A 20,708-nucleotide genomic window follows, 5' to 3' on the forward strand; every position below is an offset into this window, starting at 1 on the left:
TTCAGTGATTAATTTCTTAATTTAAAGGTGATAAACACAAATACAAATGATTTTGAAACCCTTATACGGACATCACACAAAACACATCACTAGAACGAGAAATCCAAAGTTGATATGTTCCATAGACCCGTGACATACCAAGCAACGAAACCCTCGCCAACCCTCGCCATTGGAGAGCTATGAGTGCACTTCCGATTGGATTTCACACCCAACCCCACTCCCAGATTGTCCTTCCAAACTCAAGACAAGCAAAGAAGAAGTGAAGAACCCCATCAAATGGAAAATTGACCAAAAAAATGCAACCAGATCCGATATTGTTCGACTCCGGATCTTTGCTGGATCCTCTTTGTGAGAATCCGAAGATCCGTTAATATTGTCTATTTATCTTAAATCGTAAAGTCAGAAATTATTTTAAATATTTTTATTTAAAATTAAACATAAACAGTATTTGATAAAAACTGACAATAAAATATACGATGAACAAACACGATTTACAATTTCTTAAAATCCACACGAAAGGATCCTCTTTAATATTTTCATCCTTTATCACCAATCCCAATTTTATTATATATATATATATATATAAATGGGAATTTGCTAGCTGCCCATCAACTCTTCCATAATTATAAGTCTCCCCACCTCTCTCATTCTCGCAGTGAGAAACAATGGAAGGTGGAGGGGGAGAAAGCAAGGGGGTTCCTCTGCTGGACAGGCCGGCTGGGGCTTCGACGGCGCAGACGCTCGGAAATATTATTGTTTCGGTTGTCGGCACTGGCGTTTTGGGCCTCCCCTTCGCTTTGAGAATCGCCGGTTGGCTCGCTGGTTCTCTTGGGGTCATGGTTGCTGGTCTCTCCACCTACTACTGCATGCTCCTCCTTGTCAGTTTTCCTCAGTTCCCTTCTCTTCCCTCCATTTTTTAAGATTTCTAAGAAATTGTATAATTATAAAGAATACTTATACAAATCCTGACTTAAGATCTTCGTTTGGTTTTAGTTAATACGCGTGCAATGTTCTGTTTGTGTGATTATTTGCTATGTTACACTAATCAATATGGTATTTTGCTCGACTACATGACGTGTTATGTTGTTAGATGATCGTTTAACATGTTATATTGTGAGATCGTTTATATCGTTTATTGTTAGATTGTTTTAACATTAATTTAGAACAGCTTCCATAGGAAGCACTCATGTTTATAAGCGTTTCTGCTACAAGCACTTTCATTAGAGACATTCAAGTCTATATTAAAAATCCAAGTGCTCGTCCTTCTTGAAGAACCATTTTTCACAAAGCACTTCTAAGATCCATAAACACTTCTGAACTTATATGTTAACCGCAGTTAGAAGCACTTCTGATTGCCAAAAAGCGCTTTTAGCTCTTCAAGAAGCAATCCCAAACAAGCGTTTGACTATTCGATATGTTATGTTGTTAGACAATGTGTTATCGGTGCTACTAACTAGTTCATTTGGACATTACTTTAGACTATGTGACGTGCTGTGTTTTTAGATGTGACATGTTATGCTGCTGGAGTACAACATTATTCTTTTGAACCACACATTTGAACAATCATCACCTGATCAATCGTTCAAATTGCAATGTAACCTGCTAATTGTAACGGAATTGAACGATTCCTTAGAGTAAAGTAGAATTCTTTTTTCTTTTCTTGATTCACATCTCTATGATGCCGTACTTTGATTTTTGGTTATTTTAATTTTGGGGATGAGGCAAAGTTTGAATTTAAACTCTTATGTTGTGATGTCGTGAAAATGAACAGGTGCAATGTAGGGATAAGTTGGCATCAGAAGAAAATTCATCAGGTAAAAAAACTTATGGTGATTTGGGGCATGGATGCATGGGAAGAACAGGTCGTTATCTAACCGAATCCTTAATTCTGATTGCCCAATGTGGAGGTTCCGTGGCGTACCTTGTATTTATTGGACAAAACCTTTCGTCAATGTTGAATGGCCACGGTTTCTCAGTTGCTTCCTGTATATTTTTATTAGTTCCAGTCGAAATTGGGTTGTCTTGGATAGGCAGTCTATCAGCTTTAGCACCCTTCAGTGTGTTTGCGTCAGTATGCAATGTGTTGGCTATGGCGTTTGTGGTGAAAGAAGACATACAGCAGGCAGTGGAGGGCGAGTTTTCTTTTAGGGATAGGACAGCGATCACATCAAGTATAGGAGGGTTGCCATTTGCAGGAGGCGTGGCGGTGTTCTGTTTTGAGGGGTTTGGGATGACATTAGCACTGGAAGGTTCTATGCGAGATAAAAGTACATTCCCGAGGTTGCTTGCTCAGGCTTTCACAGGGATAACCCTTGTCTATTGCTTATTCGGATTCGCCGGTTACATGGCTTATGGTGATCAAACCCTCGAAATTGTCACTCTCAATCTCCCTCACAATTGGTCTGCCATGGTGGTTCAGGTAATGTACTCCAACCTTCCATGTTATACTAGTCAACGCTTATCATTCTTTCAACTTTTACATGCACTTGCTTACTTTCATTGTCTTAAATTTTGGATAGAAAAATGAAAAGGAACTTTTCATTTGATTCGCTCATAAAAATTTTGGCAAGAAGATGAACTTAAAGTAACTCTAGAAAAGTCCTTGCTATTGTTAATATATATGATGACAACAAATCTCTTGTTTGCTTCCTAGAAGCTTAATTAATAGTTTCGCTGCCAAGCTATATACTGTTGTATTCGTCCCACACTTGGTTCAATACTTCATTTTCGTCACGGTCTTTTCGTTTGCTTATAATTTCCATTCTAAAAAGTATTTGATATTGAAATAAAAATAAATTAATACATGTAGGATGTATCTTTAAGTATAAGGGAAGTACTTGTTATGTAATCTGATATGAGAGGTTGTGGAGTCCTTTTGTTTTCTTTCTCTAATTTCAAGCAATAATATCGTGATTTAGATATCATATATGAGACCTAATAGCTGAATTGATGACTTGGTGACCATGTACTGTGACTATATATCGTGTCGAATCCTTGGTGAAAAATACTGTTTCATGGTTGCTTGATGGGTTATAACTTACAGTGTATGGAGTTTCTCTTGATAAGATTTATGGGCGTTTAACTAGTAATCATGACATATGACTAGATCGATGCAGGAATGTCTTTCCTTTCTGTTATACCTTGAAAAACTGTAGTAGGATATATTCGCTGATCATTGTGCTGACTGACAACAGATTGGTTTGTGCTTGGGGCTAATATTTACCTTCCCAATCATGCTACACCCGATAAACGAGATCATAGAAGGAAAGTTGGTAAAAGGCAAATGGTTTCAGAAAGCTCATGATGACAATGACGATTATTCAACGATGCCACCTCTAGGAAGGTTTGCAGTGTACGTGAGTCGAGCAATAGTGGTGATCATACTGGCCGTCTTGGCCTCGTGCGTTCCAGGGTTTGCAGTATTTGCGTCGCTCGTGGGAAGTACTGTATGTGCACTGATCTCATTTGTTCTACCTGCTTCATTTCACTTAGCATTGTTGGGTTCTTCCCTAAAATTGTGGCAAAGAACCTTGGATTGTTGCATATTATTCTGCGGAATGCTTTTTGCCGCATACGGCGCTTACAATGCCGTAGTTGGCGTTTGAATCGCTTGTCGTAATTAGTACTTTACAAGTAAGAGATACATGAATACAAACTGTACAATGGGGAAGCAGAAGAACTCTAATCTGTATCTGGATTCCAATATTCGATGTACCACCAGTGTATAATATTCTTCAGCCCAATGATGCAGAAATCCGAAATCTGAACCATCAAATCCTTTACTTCTAATTTAAGCAAATTTTCTACATGACGATTACCACGTGGCTGTTTTCCAGTTACAGACAATAGTTTCGTGTGACAACGCTGTTGTACTTATTATGTTTTCGTATGAGGCTGCTGTCATTGACGCTAATTTTTTTTTGTTTTGTTTTTTGACACGAGGAAAGAGGGGATTCAAACTCCGAACCTCGGGTGCGAGGATAAATACCCGTAACCAACTGAGATGCAAACTCTTTGGGTTATTGATCAAAATCTGATAAACGAAAATGGAATTATAGATCAAGCAACAAGTTCCACCAGAATAAGTCCTCGCATTAACCACAAAGAATGGATCACTGCTGCTTGATTCTAAGGCCCATCCAGTAAACAGATGGGGGCACACCTGACCTCCGAAGCATAATTGCCGATTGCATCGGCGGTCAACTAGGTTTGCCTCTAACATGCATTTAAGTTATACATCTGAATAAGAATCGTTATATCATTTAACTTAATAGAATCTCATGGTTTTGTTCAAATGTAAAACTTAAATGTGCACTTTTAACGTGCGTTCAGGCAATCTAACACCCAAATCTCTGTATGTAACTTCAAACTTGTTAGGAAACAAGATATTCTGTCGCAGTGGCGGTTCTGAGGTCCGAGGCTAAACGGGCCCTTGTGGATCTTTGTTGAGTGCAGAATGCACCTCCTCCCAAGCTTGCAAGTAATAACGCCGCTTAGCCGTGCATCCGAGCCCAACAGATCGAAATAATACCGACTTATAAATAAACTTCACCCCCTTTGTCAACCTTTTTGTACTTTCATCCCTCATTTAACTTTAACTCATCTCTTGCAAGTTTTTACTTTTTATTCATTTAAGTATTGGATGAGATTTTTACGGTTTACTAGAGTGGTGAGGCCGTGTTTGGTATTATATTTGAATTCAACTTTTTAAACTCAAAAACACTTTCAAGTTTTAAGCTTTAAAAACTTGTTTGGTAAGATTATTTTTAAAATTTGAACTCGATACTAACTTAGGGGGCGTATTCAATTGGGATTTTAAGGGATTTTAATTTTTTAAATGAATTTAGGTGTATTCAATCAGGATTTAAGTGATTCTCTGAAATTCTAAGTGTATTCAATTAGAATTTTAAGATGATTTATTAAAACCCTTAGTGACACACCCCGATCCAGAGGATCTAGGTGTGCTGGCCTTCACGTGAGCGTGACGTAACCATAAGTGCGACACGGAAGCGAAACAACAACATACATAAGCAAGAATTCAAACCAAACTCTAACAGAACAACCTACTAAAATATCCGGACTAGTTATAAAGCAAACAAGTGAATTCAGAGCATAGGTTTAAGTGCAGTCAAGTATGACTAAAATAAAAATACATCACCCTCAGGTGAGTCCTACATGACAAGAGTCCGTCAGAATGCCGGAAAAAGACCTCGAGAGCCACCAACTGCTAACTAGAATCTGGAGGGGCGCAAAACAAAATGAGTGGGTCAGTAAAACCAAAGAGTTTTTCAAAACATTTCATTAAAACAATTCTAATCCCCTCACCGTAAAAACCTGTATACTTTCCCAGAAAATAATATTTATACATATATATATACGCCACATCATAACTCAGCACATATCCATCATCATAATATCTCAAAAATGATAAGCCATGCCCAAAATATAATCAGAATGCATCAATATCAATCAGGTGAAATAATAAATCAACCGGAGACCTTACAATGGCCCTGTACGGCTGATTCTAAAGCTCAACATCCAATCCAACCGGAGTCACCTCGGTGACCTGTACGGTTCAACTATGCACGTCACTCGGAACTACCTATAGTAGTCTGTACGATGACAGGTGTATAAATACGCTCTAGTGCTTCTCTCATCAATCATCGGCGCGCATAACTAAGGTCACCCACTAGTTGGAATCACATCTAGTGATCTGTACAACTAGCATGTCGGAACCCTCACATGGTCTGTACGACATCCACCTACTTGGATCCAAGACGAGCGTGCGGTGTGGTGAATAACAATATAAGCACTATCACCTAGGTGCAGGTTATGAGCTTTCAAGGCAATTTACATATATAACTCAGCTGAAATATAAATAAACTCACCTGAACGTCCACCGCGTCAATTCACATATATATGCATCAGTAATCAAACTAAATATCTCAATGATTTCATGCATGGCAATTAAATTCATAACTTCCATAAAAACGTATTTTCTGGGAAAATAACTGTATATAGGTAATACGAAATCAAAACTGCCCACTCACTGATAAGTCGACGGGTCGTAACCCCCGTGGCGTCCCTGGATACGCTCGTCCTCGGGATATACGTCACCTATATGCGAAACAACTATAAAAACGTTAATTTTAAACACATCACCAATAATTCGAAATAACTTCTCATACGGTGCTCAATTTGGGTATATGAATATACCACATCGATCTACTCGACGTCACGGACGTCGCATAATTTTTAGAACAATTTTTGGACTCTCCACGCGCCCTCACGCGCCGGCCAGGGCACGGCCCTACGTGCGGCCCACGCGCAGGTGCCCTAACAGAAGTCGCGGACGGCGTCAGGAATATTCCGTCAAAAGCTAACGGTTACCGTTAGGGTTAACTAACGGCGTTAGCATATTCTGTAAACTTTAACGGAATATGCCATTGTCTTCTCCGATGACTCGCCAGTCGCCGGTGACGTCGCCGGTTTCTGGGCAAAACTTCCAACTATGGTTTCTCACTCATTTTTCAACCATTTTTCACGAAATTGGTACCAAAATGAAGCTCTAAGCATGAGGAATCACATTACACCAATTTCAAGGTCTAAATTCCACTAAATTTTACCTGAGGTAGTTCGATAATTCGGCCAACTTTGAATTTCACGATCCCGACGTCCAAAACTTCCCAACGAACGTCCCCGAGCTTCCTTAGGACCTCCTAAAGCTCACTGTGAGCTTGGATTGTCCTAAAAATCAACCAACATAAAGTTCATGAATAGTGCCACATTCGGTCCTCGGGTTTTAAACGTGAAAACGAAGGAGTTCTTACCTGAAAATGGTATCTTTGAGTTCGTAGGACACTCACGAACACGATGGTACTAATCTCCACATCGATCCATGAAGTTTGGGGTGGTTTTGGTGTTGTCCGTACAGTTTTTGGGTGAGAGAGAGTGAGAAAGGGTCGGGGTAAAGGAGAGAGAGAGTCCACGGGATAGGGAGAGAGGGATGGAGGGTTTGTGATGTCCCAAAATGATCCCCACCATCCATTTGTCTAAATCCTTAACCAACAAACAATCCAACCATTCAAAATTTTATCCAACTTAATCAATTTTTTCCAAAAAAACTTAGGAACCATGAAGATTCAAAACATATTACACACATACCTTAGTAACGTCGAAGGTAAAATCGTCATTTCACGCTCCCGATATATAAATCCCGGGACGGGCTGTGACACTTAGAAATCCGGATGTATTCAATTAGAAATTGATTTTAAAGAATTTGATAAAGTTGAGGAATTAGAGTGAATTAGAGAGATTTCGTAGTGTATTATCCACAAATCTCATCTCTTTCCATGAGATTTTAAGGGAATTGAATCAAAATTTTATATGGAATCTCTACAAATCAATTAAACTTCATAAAAATCCATGGATTTATAAATCTATTAAAATCTCTCACATTCTCAATTGAATACACCCCTTTAATAAAAAGCCTAATATCTAAAAACACTAAAAATGAATTTTTAGAGTTTTAAAACTTAAACCACTTCTTTCTATTTTTCTCTCTCCTCCCCTCTCACTCCGAATCCATCTCTCTCTCTCTCTCTCTCTCTCTCTCTCTCTCTCTCTCTCTCTCTCTCTCTCTTTCTTCTCTTTCCTTCTCTCTCTTCTCCATTCCATTCCGCTCTCTTCATTCTCTCTCCTCATTCTCTCTATCTCCTTCAATCCTCTTCTTCTTTCTCTTTCCTCTGATCCTATCTTTCTTTCCTTCCTTCACTTTCCTTTTTCTCCCTCTCTTTGAATTTCTTTGTTCAGTTTAAGTTTTAAGATTTTAAAAACAATTTTACATCTCATACCAAACAAGTTTTTTAGTGTTAAAAAAATTGTTTCCAAAAGATGTTCTTAAGAAATGTTTTGAGAAATGATAAAAAAATTTTAACAGGATACCAAATAGACCCATTTTTTAGGTGTTTTTATCCTTATATATTTGTTTAAAAATATTTGATTTAGGCATTGAAGAGTAGTCGCCCGATACCACATTGATACCACTTAAGTGACCTGAATCGATAAATCAACTCAGCTACAAATCATTTGTAAAATATTTTAATGATTAATATTAAAATTAAAAAAATACAAAGTTCAGTTTAATTTTTGAAATATCCAAGAATAGAACCACGTGGACCAAAAATAGGCCGTCTCTTCATCTACAAAAGTTGGGTGGTATAAACAATGATTTCACTCATTGTTGGAATATGACGTTTCAGGTGACAAACAGATTTCGGTGCCTCCAAGCTTAAATGCTGTGGCCACTCACCTAGGTCACCTTGGCTTAGCATGAACACTTAACTCTGCTTTTGGCACAAGATTACAAAGTGGGAAATGAAAGTAAGGGGGAAAAACAAAATAGACACTTAGATTCTCATTCTTTTTCATTGTAAAGATCAAGCTACATGGAAAACGTTTCGATTTTCAAAATGTTTTTTGCGTAGGGGATGGATTATCTCGGTAGATAAGGTATTCATTTTCGACTCATTAAGTCACAAGTTCAAACCTTCTCACGTCTTCTTAGTCTAGCTTAGGCCTTCCACGGGAGAGCGAAAATTTGAGTTTGATTCCAATTTTTAACGCTCAAAAGCGGTGAGGTTAACAAAGACCAGAATGGTCATGTGTCGATGTTTAGTGGGCTCAGAGTTTAGAATAACAAGAAAAAGACAACAATATTTAGGTAGTTCACCCCTCAAAACTAGGATCTATCCACTAAGTATTTCGTATATATTGAACAAAGTATTATAAATAGCGCTCAGTTTTACACAGTCATTTTTCTCTCTTAAGTGATCTGACCCCTTCTAAGGAGTACTCATCCTTCTTATACAAGCCCTCCATGAGCCCTAAGTCCCCGAGCTTGAGATCCTTCACTGCTTTTGCATTTAATGAGTCGAATACGTAGGCTTAACCTACTAGCTGTCCCCTCCCTTTCTTTAGCCGACATGTGGTATCGAAGTGACATCCATTCAGGTCCACTTGCATTCTTTCTTGGGACAACGCGTACCGAGTGTGCCTTGATCGGCCCTAGTATTGGTGGGAATCCAAACCTGAGTGTTGAATTTTTCAGGTTGACGGGTTGAGGGCCTCACTCCAACAACACCGATAATGTCCCCAACTTGGTAATTACCACTTCCCCAATCCGTCAGGTGTGGGGTTTTATCACAAAATGTCTCGGTGTTAGTTAAAGTGGGGTATTCCTATTTAAACTAATTATTTATTCTTTTCCCCACCGATGTGAGATAGCCAACACCTCCCCCCCCCCGGCACGTAAGACCCCACTTTTGTGGGTCACACATGGAGATCCACATATTGGCAACCATGTGGAGCCAAGTCGGGACTCACCCATCATGTAGGGTCAAGGAGCCCCACCCAATCACGTGGCACTCTTGCCCTACGTGGAGCCATGTCGGGACTCACTCATCGCGTGGGGCCAAAGGGGACCCGCCCAATCACGTGGCTGTACGAGCAAGTCCCCTGGCTCTAATACCAAGATAAAACTAATTCTAAGGTTTCAAATATTCTACTTTATTCTTCTCTCATAGGAGGCAACATACACACACACACACACACACACACACACACATACACACACACACATACATACATACTCAATCCTTGTACTACAAGGAATATTAAAGACATTACAAAAGAAGAGTCATACCCAAACTAGGAAACATAATTACATTCCTATTCAATTATTTGACTCACGCCAACACCGAGCGCTTAATTTGTCAGTCTTTACGTCCCTTCATAGCATTCTGTTCTCTTTAACAACCGCCACGTGGCCCAGAGTTGATGTTTGAGCCATGTCTCTGTGTACCTAGGACTTCATGTTATAAAATTGTTAGTACCCCAACTTGCTCTTGGCAATCGAAAGGTACTTTATGGGGAAACGTTCGGCTTCATTGCTGACGAACATTTCAAACTACCTAGCAATCGTTTGCAACGCTCGGGATTGTCCTTCCCAATCTTGTCGAGCCTTGGCCTTTCTTCTTTTGGGCATGAATTACTTTGGGCCTTTGAGGTCAGAAAGAACCCCGCGTTAACACAATTTAAAGCAATCAAACTCTTACAATGAACTAGAAAACTTGTGTTTTATGAGAATGATTCCAATTTTTTAGTCCAATATATTGAACTCATGACTTTGATTCATGCACAATAAATGACCAACGGTTTGAGAAGGGAAAAAAACCAATAGTAGAGTAGAAATTAGATGAATTTCACAATTAATAGATAGAACTAACCTCTATCAAACTTACACCGTTATTGTGACAACCCGTTCTTAATTTTATGTTTTTACAATGTAAAAACATAAAATTAGGAACGGGTCGGCACAGTTGTAGCAATTGTGTTATAGAAATCAAATTCAAGGTGTTTAATCCCTATGTATAAGAATTAAACTCACGTAAATCACTATGAAAGATCTTAAAGTAGTAATATCACTTATTATTATTAAAAAAATATATTTTATTCAAGACAATTTCAATTTGATTATTCTTAGTATCTCATTAAAGATATGCCACTCAGTATAAAAGATATTCATGTAGGGAGGGAGCAATGGCCACGAGGTTAGTATGATGTGCCATTTCTATTGGGTAATTTAATTTTTAATTTTTAGCAAATGAATATTGAGTATGTGACTCATCCCACCCTCCTACCATCCATGAGAAGTTGAGAAGTAAAGTAGTCCACTTTTTCATGTCTTCTCATCGCTTTAAAACCCAATTATTAAAAGTAGGCAGTCTAGCTGGCTTGGTGCAAACTCTTTTTTGTTGAGGTAGAAAGGTTTGGAATTGATAGTTTTGGATATACTTTTTTGAGAGGAAAAGAATAGAAGTGGTTTTATTCATTTGGGAAATGATAAGTATACTTCTTTTCATTTCACAGTTTTTTTTTTGTGTGATGAAACAAAAGTAAAAAAGGTATATGTGAGGTTAAAAGAAGTATAAAAATCAGCTTTTTTTTTTTCTTTCTCGCTAACTATATATGTAGTTAAGTATCGAATTGCGATTTATAAGTAAATTTCTTTATGTAATGAGGTACAATGTTCTTTTGAGAAATTCATCACTCTTTTGTTTTGTACCTTTAGCCATTTGAGCCATTCCCCCATGCACTTTTGGTACAAATATCAGTGATGGTGACTATTCATAATTCAACATGGATCATGGATGATGGTATAGAAGCATCATTATTTCCTCTACTCCTAATTAGTAAATGTGAAATAAGGTACCATATATGCTAGCATGTCCAATGAAGAGATGCAAGTTTGAGATGTAAAAGTCATATTTATATCTCATTTTACATTTTTGAGAAATGTATATTTTAGTTTTACTCCAGCAAGAGAGATGCAGTTTTTTTTTTCTTTGTTTGAATGGTGTGGTCCACTTCCAAAAATGTAAGATGTAAAATTTCATTTTTATTTACATCTTCCGGTTAAAGATGGATGTTTTATATCATTTTCAGTAGAGAATTTTTCAGCCAATAAATAATATAAACTGCCAATTTCATGGTATTTTGCACCTCCTATTAGAGGTGCCCGTATGTGTTTGAGACACACTAAAATTGTTATAAACAATCACCTTAATAAAGTACGAGGCCTCGTACCTTATACTCAACTTTTATACTCATACGCGTACCATGAACTCTAAAAGTAAAAAACAACTCGCAATCATATATATATAAACCTCGAGTTTCATACTTGAACTTACAAGTCAAAACCTAGATTGGAGGTAAACTAGTTTCTTCTCCAAACAACCCTAATGCAATTAGACACAGAGCATCTAAGTTTACACTATTACGATTTACATGTATGAATTTTCTTTAGTATTTTAGAGTATTAAATGCTCTAAACTTTTTAACTATTAGATTTTTTTTTCAATTAGAATACGCACGACATTATCTACAACAAAGAGTGAAGGAGTAGGCTGATCATCATCATGAACTAGCCAAACAATTTAGTTCGAATTCGTCCCGAGAATCAAATTTAACACTTATAAATGAAAATAAATACCGTTAGACTGTAGTACTGAATGACTTTTAACTGTTAGATCTTTTGAACTGTTCACATCATGCACACTGTGACACTATACAGTGTATGTATACACATTCCCTTGTATTGCACAAGAAAAAGACGGTTGCAATCATGCACATACACCTCCCTTATACTATGAAAAATCCGGTGGGCCATGAACCCAAAATATATTAAAAGGATCGGTGGGCCCAACATCACACCTCAATCGCCTTGACAGCGTCTCTCCTTGATTTGTTGATTTGGACATCTCCAAGCCATTTGTCGACGGATAACCCAAATGAGCATCCACTCCGAATTCTCTTTGTGAGGATCTTGTAAATTCTTCAATTACGTATGTTTATCGTACATCGTATAGTTAAAAATTATTAAAAAAATTGGTATTTAAAATTGAATATAAATAGTATTTGACGAAAACTGGCCGCACGATATACGATGAACATACGTGATTAGAGGATCGCCGGAATCCTCAGAGAGGATCCAGAGAGGATCCTCATCGTCATTTAGATAACCCTTTGGTCTTTTCCTTGTGTTCAACTGTAGAGGATCCCTGGAATCCACAGAGAGGATCTGGAGAGGATCCTCATCGTCATTTGGATAACCCTTCGGTCTTTTCCTTGTGTTCAACTGTGTCTTTTTTTATTTTTGAAATGATAAATTTGTTAAATTAAATGTTAGATTAGAGAACTAATCGGATTCGAATGCGTGCCGTAGTATAAGAACAACACTCCTCTTAACTACTATGATAGAGAGCCATCAAATAATTCGGTTTATAGATTTTCAGATTAAATTTATTATTAGGTTAATTACATTTCTCATCATCCAAGTTTTTTATTTCCAAAATGAGTAAACAATTTCTAATTTTTAGCATCATCTTCTAATTTTTTGATATTTGTCTGATTTACGCCTTTTATTATGTTTTGATTGGTCAACCATTAACATTTCATGTGTTACACGACTCGCACACTAACCAACCACACTACAAAATACAAATCAAGATTTTTTTTTCTGGGTAAGTTATGCACTTCCACGCCAACAATTAACTAGATTAACCTTACAAAATTGTAATTTGTTTGAATGTCAAAGCGTTGGAGTACAATATGAAAAAATTGAAATCGCATGACCTATTGTGAAACTGATTCCAAAATTTGTAATGATAAAACGTAATTAACTCCTTTTTAAGTTTTCATTTTATTCATATTATACATGAGATTTTCTTCCATCAAAATAAACCTTGCTTTGGTAATATGTCATGAAAGTGGAAAATTTCAGTTATATACAAGTAGACAATATTTTTGTAACGTATTGTAGACTTAGTGAGGTTTTATATATTGGCCTGCTGTTTAATTAAAATATATGTAGTATCAAGACAATTAGCAGGCTAAGAATATAAATTTTGGGAATTGTTATTAGTACTTTAAAAATCTCATTCTACACTCCAAACTTTTTATATTTGGAAAGAAAAATACCTTTGTAAGGAGTGTAGAATGAGATTTTTGGAGTGCCAATAACATTTCCCTAGATTTTAAATACAGTGAAATATATATATGTATGTGATGTGAGGTGGTTAAAAAAATAGATGGTTGAAATGAGAATCTGTTCTCCGTTTATATTTGTTAGAGAAGAGATACCATCTGACTTAATGGTTATTTAAAAATTTAAATTATTCTAATCCACTTTTTTCTTGTATGTAAAAAGATTCTTATGGCAACCAATGAGTTGTGCATGGAAAGTCACTAACAAATTAACATAATTTTTTTGTTAATATTTCTGTGTTAGAACAAAAATGCTAAGCAGATAATATTTGATCACGTTGTATCACTTCTTTACGAAGAAATTGAAGTTTCACCATAAAATTAATTGAAAATATGAGGAGTAACTTAATTATTTATAAGCAAATACGAGGTTCTTTTTTTCCACCATTTGAGATTGATATCTCAACATACCCGTGTAACAAATTTTTAAGCCTAATACTTGGACAACACAAATCGAATGACGTGGAGCTTCACAGGAGGAACCACCTACTTTGATATCGTGAAGAAATATAAGATTCCACCCAAAATCAATTGCATTATAAAGAGTAACTTAATTACTTATATGCATATGCATGATCACTCTTTTTCACAAGCGACTCATACTTTCGGCACTCTAATAAGGTACGACTAATATTGGTGAGCACGACCCAACACATTCTGATAAAAATGTGATCTCTCTTACATTACTAGTGCCAAAAATATCACTTCACTAAATTTTAGTTGATTTTTATCAATTTATTACTTTATAAGTAAATATTAGCAATATTATAAAAAGGAGACTATTCAATTTTAATATGAAATAGTATCTCCCACCGAAACTCCCACAACCATGTTAGGCCAGCAGCCCAAAAGTCCCAAAAACCCCCATTGAAACCACCACCCACACCTCTATCTCTACTCCTCCCTCTCCTCCCCCAACTCTCTCTCTCTCTAAAACCCAACTCTCTCTCTCCTCTCCACAACCAGCCTAGACTGTAAAAAGTCAAAATGGGTCAACTCTTCCCCAACTCCACCACCCTCTTCACTTCAAAGGTCTCACCCACATGCACCTTCGTCTCCCTCCTCATCGTCGGCATTCTGGGTTTTTATACCCTGCATTCCCCCCAGCCTGCACTCTCCTCCTCAAATTCCCACTCTGCCCCCCTATTCCGCCAGATTTTCCTCTCCCACGCCACCAACGCCACCCTCTCCTCCTACCTCCGCGCCCTCACCCTCCACCCCCACCTCGCCGGCACCCCGCCCTCCCTCGACACCGCCAACTTCGTCCGGGCCCACTTCCTGGGCCTGAGACTCGACACCCGGTTGGCCCACTACAACGCCCTCCTATCCTACCCACTCCACTCCTCACTCTCCGCGCATTTTAGCAACGGCTCCCGCGTGGACATCCCGTTAACCGAGACCGGCCTTAACAATGACCACGACGGCGTCGTTCCGCCGTACCACGCCTATTCCCCCACTGGATCGGCGCACGCTAAGCTGGCCTTCGCCAACCACGGCACGGACGAGGACTATCGTGCGCTGGGGGAGCTCGGGGTGAACGTCAGCGGGTGCGTGGTGATTGTTAGAAGAGGCGATGACGTGTCCAGAGGCGAAGTGGTCCGGAAGGCCGAGCAAAACGGTGCGCTGGCTGTGCTATTGTACACCGAGGGGGGAGATGGTGATGCAAGTGGGGGGTTTAAGAAGGGTTTTGAGAGAGGGTTTGTGATGAACGGCGTGGGGGACCCACTGAGTCCCGGGTGGGCCGGGGTCGACGGAGCCGAGAGGCTGGACCTGGACGACCCTGAGGTTTTGAAGAAGTTTCCGAAAATTCCATCCATGCCGCTGTCCGCGGAGGCCGCCGAGACGCTTCTGGGGTGGCTCGGAGGGGCTCCCGTGCCGCCAGCGTGGAGGGAATCGCTGCCCGCGGCAGTGGGCGGTGTCGGGCCTGGACCGACAGTGGTGAATTTCACTTACCAGGTTGGGCTTTGTTGGTGCCCATTTTTCTTTGTTGCATGGATTTTAGTCAAATGTTGTGTGAAAGGTGGTGGCTTGGAAACTTCTGCTTGTGGCAATGTGTGGTTTTTTTTACTTTGGTGTTTTCTGTTATTTCTGTTATGTTATCCAGACTGGTGGCTGTGTAAAGTTTAGTCAAATTTGGATGTGGGTTATAAACTCAGCTCTGCATTTGGGATTTTTGCTAGAAACATATAATTTTGTGAAAAAGCTTTGAGATTTTTGCCAATTTTAGGAGAATTGCTGACTTGGGGTTAAATTTTAATCAAATTTGGAAATATTTGCTTGGTTTGGTTGGTCTATATCTCAATTTGCAACCTTTAGCTGAGAATCAGATACTTGCTGGGACAAACTTTGAATTGTGACGTTTATATACGAGTTTTTCGGGCATTAGCTTTAAAAAGAAGGAATGTTGAGTAAGAAATGCTAATTGATTTTTGTATATGACATTGGTGACATTTCCATAACTACACAATAGTGCGAATTTGGAGCGCCATAATTTTCATATTTATTGTTGAATTCCATTCTCCCGTTTTCTGAGTACGTGTGTCTCTTGTATTGTTTCCGAGAGCTTGTCTTTTAGTCTCTCAGTTAGAAATCTGTTGTTCCTTGTCTACCATCGGTATCTTGTTTATAGAAATACCCCTCTACAATCTTTTAAATACTCATCTTTTGATTTGAATATTTTGTTCACTTACCGATTAGATTTTCTGAAAAAAACAAGAGGAATGATATTTACGCCTGCATGGGATAATATCCTTCCTTGCTCCCTCTCTCCTTGTATATAACTTATACTTTTGTGCCTTAATTTTAGGGGGAGAAAAAGGTGGTGAAGATTCACAATGTTTTTGCTGTCATAAGAGGTTCAGAAGAGCCCGACCGCTATGTGCTGCTTGGCAACCATAGAGATGCGTGGACGTTTGGGGCTGTTGACCCCAATAGTGGAACTGCAGCATTACTTGACATTGCTCGTAGATATTCTCTTTTGATGCATTCAGGTTGGAATCCTAGGAGGACGATTATTCTCTGTAGTTGGGATGCAGAAGAGTTTGGAATGGTAGGTGATTCTCCATTTTCATTACCAAAAAAGAGTCTGGGCGGTCACAGTCATTGTTTTGCATCAGATGGTTAAGTGACTTTTATTACATAATAGTTAGGTTGATTAATCAGAATACTTGAATTTATTGATCTCTCAAGGTAAAATTCATTATGTTCGGTGCTCTCAGGTAGGATCTACTGAGTGGGTTGAACAGAACATTGCTAATCTGGGTTCCAAAGCCCTTGCCTACCTCAATGTAGATTGTGCGGTTCAAGGGCCAGGGTTCTTTGTTCGAGCAACTCCTCAGCTGGACAATATCATCCTTGAGGTTACAAAGATGGTAAATAAATTAATCATAAACATTAACTGCACTTCTAAAAAAGTTATGGTCAGTTTGTTTCGATATGAGTCACTGTTGGCGCCTGGTATTGTCTAATATTGACTGCTATTTAATCTGACTTCAGGTTAAAGATCCTGACTCTGTCGGTGCCACTGTATATGAGAAATGGATGACAGAAAATAGAAGTGTTGATGTAAGTGATGGTTTTCCATTCTTGCTCCATACTTTCATGTGGTATCCTACTATGACAGTTTTGTCACATGTTCTGTCATGGATTTGCAGATCCAAAGACTCAGTGCTGTGGATTCTGATTTTGCCCCATTTTTGCAACATGCAGGGATTCCTTCCACGGATATGTACTATGGAATTGGTACACCCCTTATTTCCTTGTAGTAAGTTGGATAGAAAAATTGAGTTTTTACATTGATAATGCGGTAGTGTGATGAATATCCATTCTTGTTCAGATTTTCCTGTTTATCACACTGCATTTGATGCCTATGAGTGGATGACAAACTTTGGAGATCCTTTGTTTCAGAGACATGTGGCTGGTAAGCATACTTTTTACAGACTTATCTACAAAACTGTTTGTTGTCTAGTTTCGTTAATAGATATGAAGACTGTTGCCTTACTGTTAAAACTTCAATGTAACTTCTCTTGGGGTTATCTCAGTTGCTGGAATGTGGGGACTTCTAGCCCTCCACCTGGCCGATGATTCAATTATACCTTTCAGTTTCCTCTCTTATGCGGATCAGTTAAAGGTGTGAATCTTCTCCGAATTTTGTTATTAACTTCTTAAATTATTTTTGGTGAAATACTGATGGTTACCATTTTACTAATGGCTTTTGTTTTAGTATAATCAATAAAATTGAGAGACAAATGGAATGCAAGCGTTTAATTTTTATAATGGATAGAATGAAATGATGTAATACGAAAATTATTTAGGCATTCGCCGTCATCAATTTAACGAATTTGTCAAGAATACTATATTTGTGGTTAAAAAAAGGGGCAGTCTAGGCTTTTTCGTGCATATGGTTGGTCCTTTTTAAACTAAATGCTAAACCTACATCTTTACTAATTTTGGGCAGCATTATAAAGATGTTTTGAGCAACTTGTTGGACGGGGGTGTATCTCTACATCCCCTCACAACAGCTATTCAGGAATTTGCCTATGCCGCCAAAGAAGCTGAAGATGAAGCACAGGTAAAATCTTCAAAAATAGGCATATTGACACTCTTTGTTGCCGTCTATTAGTCAAATAATCAATGCCATTTTTATGTCGTGTTGGAAATAAACAAGTGAAATTACAATGACATGCATACAGCACTGCATTGATTTATTTTCTCTCTTGTCCTGAAGCGGAATAAGCATAAACCTTTTGGGAAATTCTGTGAAATTTACCCTTCTTATTTTATGGAGTGCAGAAGCTGAGAGAGAAAGAAAATACAAGTGAGCTTGTAGTTTTGAAGAAGCGGGCACTGAATGATCGGCTGATGCTTGCTGAAAGGGGCTTCCTGGATTCAGATGGACTTGAAGGAAGACAGTGGCTCAAGCATCTTGTAAGTAATTTTCTTTTTCCTTGATTTCCTAAAGTGATTGAAAATTATTAGATATTTATTATGGTAGTTCAAACGAAAAGACAGAGAGAGAGGGAGGGAGTGGAAACAAAGAAAAAGAGACGAAGTGTTCATACAAACGCATTGCATGATCATTTCCCGTCTTTTTGTAGGTGTATGGGCCTCCTGGTGAGCATGGAAGCAAACTATCCTTCTTTCCCGGAGTAGGCGATGCAATGCTTCGAGCAAAGAGAATGAGCAGGAGAGAAGGGCAGGCCAAAATTCAGCACGAGGTCTGGAGAGTTGCCAGAGCCATAGAGAGGGCTACAAATTCCCTGAGGGGAGACGTTTTCTGATGTTCATGTACACTGGCCCGCCGTTTAGGCGCCTTTGGGAGGCAGGGAGTGTGAAGGAAAGGAAGAAACCTCGGAAACATTCTGGTGCTGGCCTGTATTTATGAGCATTGAGTAGAAAATTATGTAACTTTTTTGCCCTGTAATATAAACTCACAGTTTTTGTAAATAGTAACTTAGTTATTCCCTTTAAACTCACAACTTTCAGCGAGGGAAGATTTTGATGTACCTTCCTTATCAAAAAGTATATTTAGCTTTTTAGACAAGTGATGAAGTGTTTTTTTTTGCAAGAAACACATAACTTGTGCTTTTAAAATGCACTTCAAGTTAGGGGTGGATTAAAAAAAATCGAAAACCGAAAAAAATGGGATCGAACCGAAACCGAAAAACAATTCTTATATGATCTGGACATACAAATCAACATTTAAAAAAAACTTCTAAAATGTATATTTAGCTTTTTAGAAAAGTGATGAAGTGTTTTCTGCAAAATTTGATGGTGGCTGACTTAGAAACCGCTTAACAATTCTTATATAATCTGGACGTACAAATCAACGACGGAAACAAGTAATAGAATCATAAATAAAAAGCCACCACTCGTACCGTTGAGGTTTTGACTTATCATCGATCAATAAAATTTCTCTCGTATCATCGATATTTTCTTGAAAAAAAAAAAGATTTCGGTTCAAAGTTGTTCTCTTGTTCCATAGCTACTAACCAGCTTGCCTCACGAGGTTTTGACTTGTTGAAACACTTGATTGAAATAGGTTGGCTATCTACACATTCATTTTTACATCTCATACACTTCTTTTAATTTCCGACGTTGTGTTGATGAATTGAAGAAGATTAATCAACAAAAACTAACAAGTGTGAATAAAAATACCCATATTTTATTGACAAACAACTATTTGACTTATGCTCGTTTATGCTCTCTGCTTTTTATGTTCCATGTCCAGTAGGGGTGGACACGGTTTGGTTCGGTTCGGTTTTGAGTGAAACCGAAATCGAAACCGAATTTTTTTGCGGTTCGGTTTGGTGCGGTTTTGAAGCCAAAATCAAAATGAAACCAAACCGTTTGGTTCGGTTCGGTGCGGTTTCAAACGGTTTCGGTTTGGTTTTTAAGAAAAAATGTACAATTTGCAATTTAGCATATTAATAAGCATTTCCCAATAGCAATAGGAAAAAGACATTTGTTATGTAAACAATTAGCATGTTGCATGCAGTTGTGATGTTAAAACATGTTTGTGCAATAAAAGGGTGTCCCTCACAACGTTTATCATAAAACAAGTTGAATAAATTTGAATTCATTAAACGTGAGCGAAACTTTGATATTAGAATATGTGATATCATGCTTCAAATAAGTGGACTTCATTAGATCATTGTTCAACTCTTGATAACAAGATTAGTCCACCCTTGTACATATATGTGTGTGTGATGGTATAAAATAACAAAGGTCCTTCAAGTTAATGAACGAAAGAAAGTGATGAATGATGATATTCTAGTGTGGTTGAGTCCCATACTAAGTTTATGGATTCTAACAAACAACCAATTAAAACATGAAATATAATATGGACATTTAATTAAATGTTTATCAATATTTGCGGTGCGGTTCGGTTTCGGTGCGGTTTTCAAAAGCCAAAACCGAAACCAAACCGTTTTCTATGTTGCGGTTTGGTTTCAAAACCGCAAAACCATACCGTTCGGTGTGGTTCGATTTGGTTCATGTTTCGGTTTCGGTTTTCGGTTCTAAGTGCCCACCTCTAATGTCCAGGCATCTTATCAATATTATCATTTTGTTAACCAAATTAATATTATCATTTTGTCATGTTT

General features: G+C 38.1%; 2 protein-coding genes across 2 annotated transcripts; both read left to right on the plus strand.

Moving 5' to 3' along the window:
• Positions 1–582: 582 nt before the first annotated feature.
• LOC126593917 (amino acid transporter ANT1) lies at positions 583–3,806 on the plus strand. Its single transcript, XM_050260087.1, has 3 exons — positions 583–878; positions 1,772–2,419; positions 3,195–3,806. The coding sequence occupies exons 1-3, from the start codon at positions 666–668 to the stop codon at positions 3,603–3,605; spliced, it is 1,272 nt and encodes a 423-aa protein (XP_050116044.1). The 5' UTR covers positions 583–665; the 3' UTR covers positions 3,606–3,806.
• Positions 3,807–14,423: 10,617 nt separating this feature from the next.
• On the plus strand, positions 14,424–19,147 carry LOC126592027 (probable glutamate carboxypeptidase AMP1). The gene is made up of 10 exons (XM_050257781.1): positions 14,424–15,561; positions 16,412–16,654; positions 16,824–16,976; positions 17,101–17,169; positions 17,259–17,346; positions 17,441–17,524; positions 17,646–17,734; positions 18,062–18,175; positions 18,397–18,531; positions 18,702–19,147. The coding sequence occupies exons 1-10, from the start codon at positions 14,593–14,595 to the stop codon at positions 18,882–18,884; spliced, it is 2,127 nt and encodes a 708-aa protein (XP_050113738.1). The 5' UTR covers positions 14,424–14,592; the 3' UTR covers positions 18,885–19,147.
• Positions 19,148–20,708: the final 1,561 nt, after the last annotated feature.

The sequence above is a fragment of the Malus sylvestris genome, chromosome 12 (assembly GCF_916048215.2).
Source record: "Malus sylvestris chromosome 12, drMalSylv7.2, whole genome shotgun sequence".
NCBI classification, from domain to species: domain Eukaryota; kingdom Viridiplantae; phylum Streptophyta; class Magnoliopsida; order Rosales; family Rosaceae; genus Malus; species Malus sylvestris.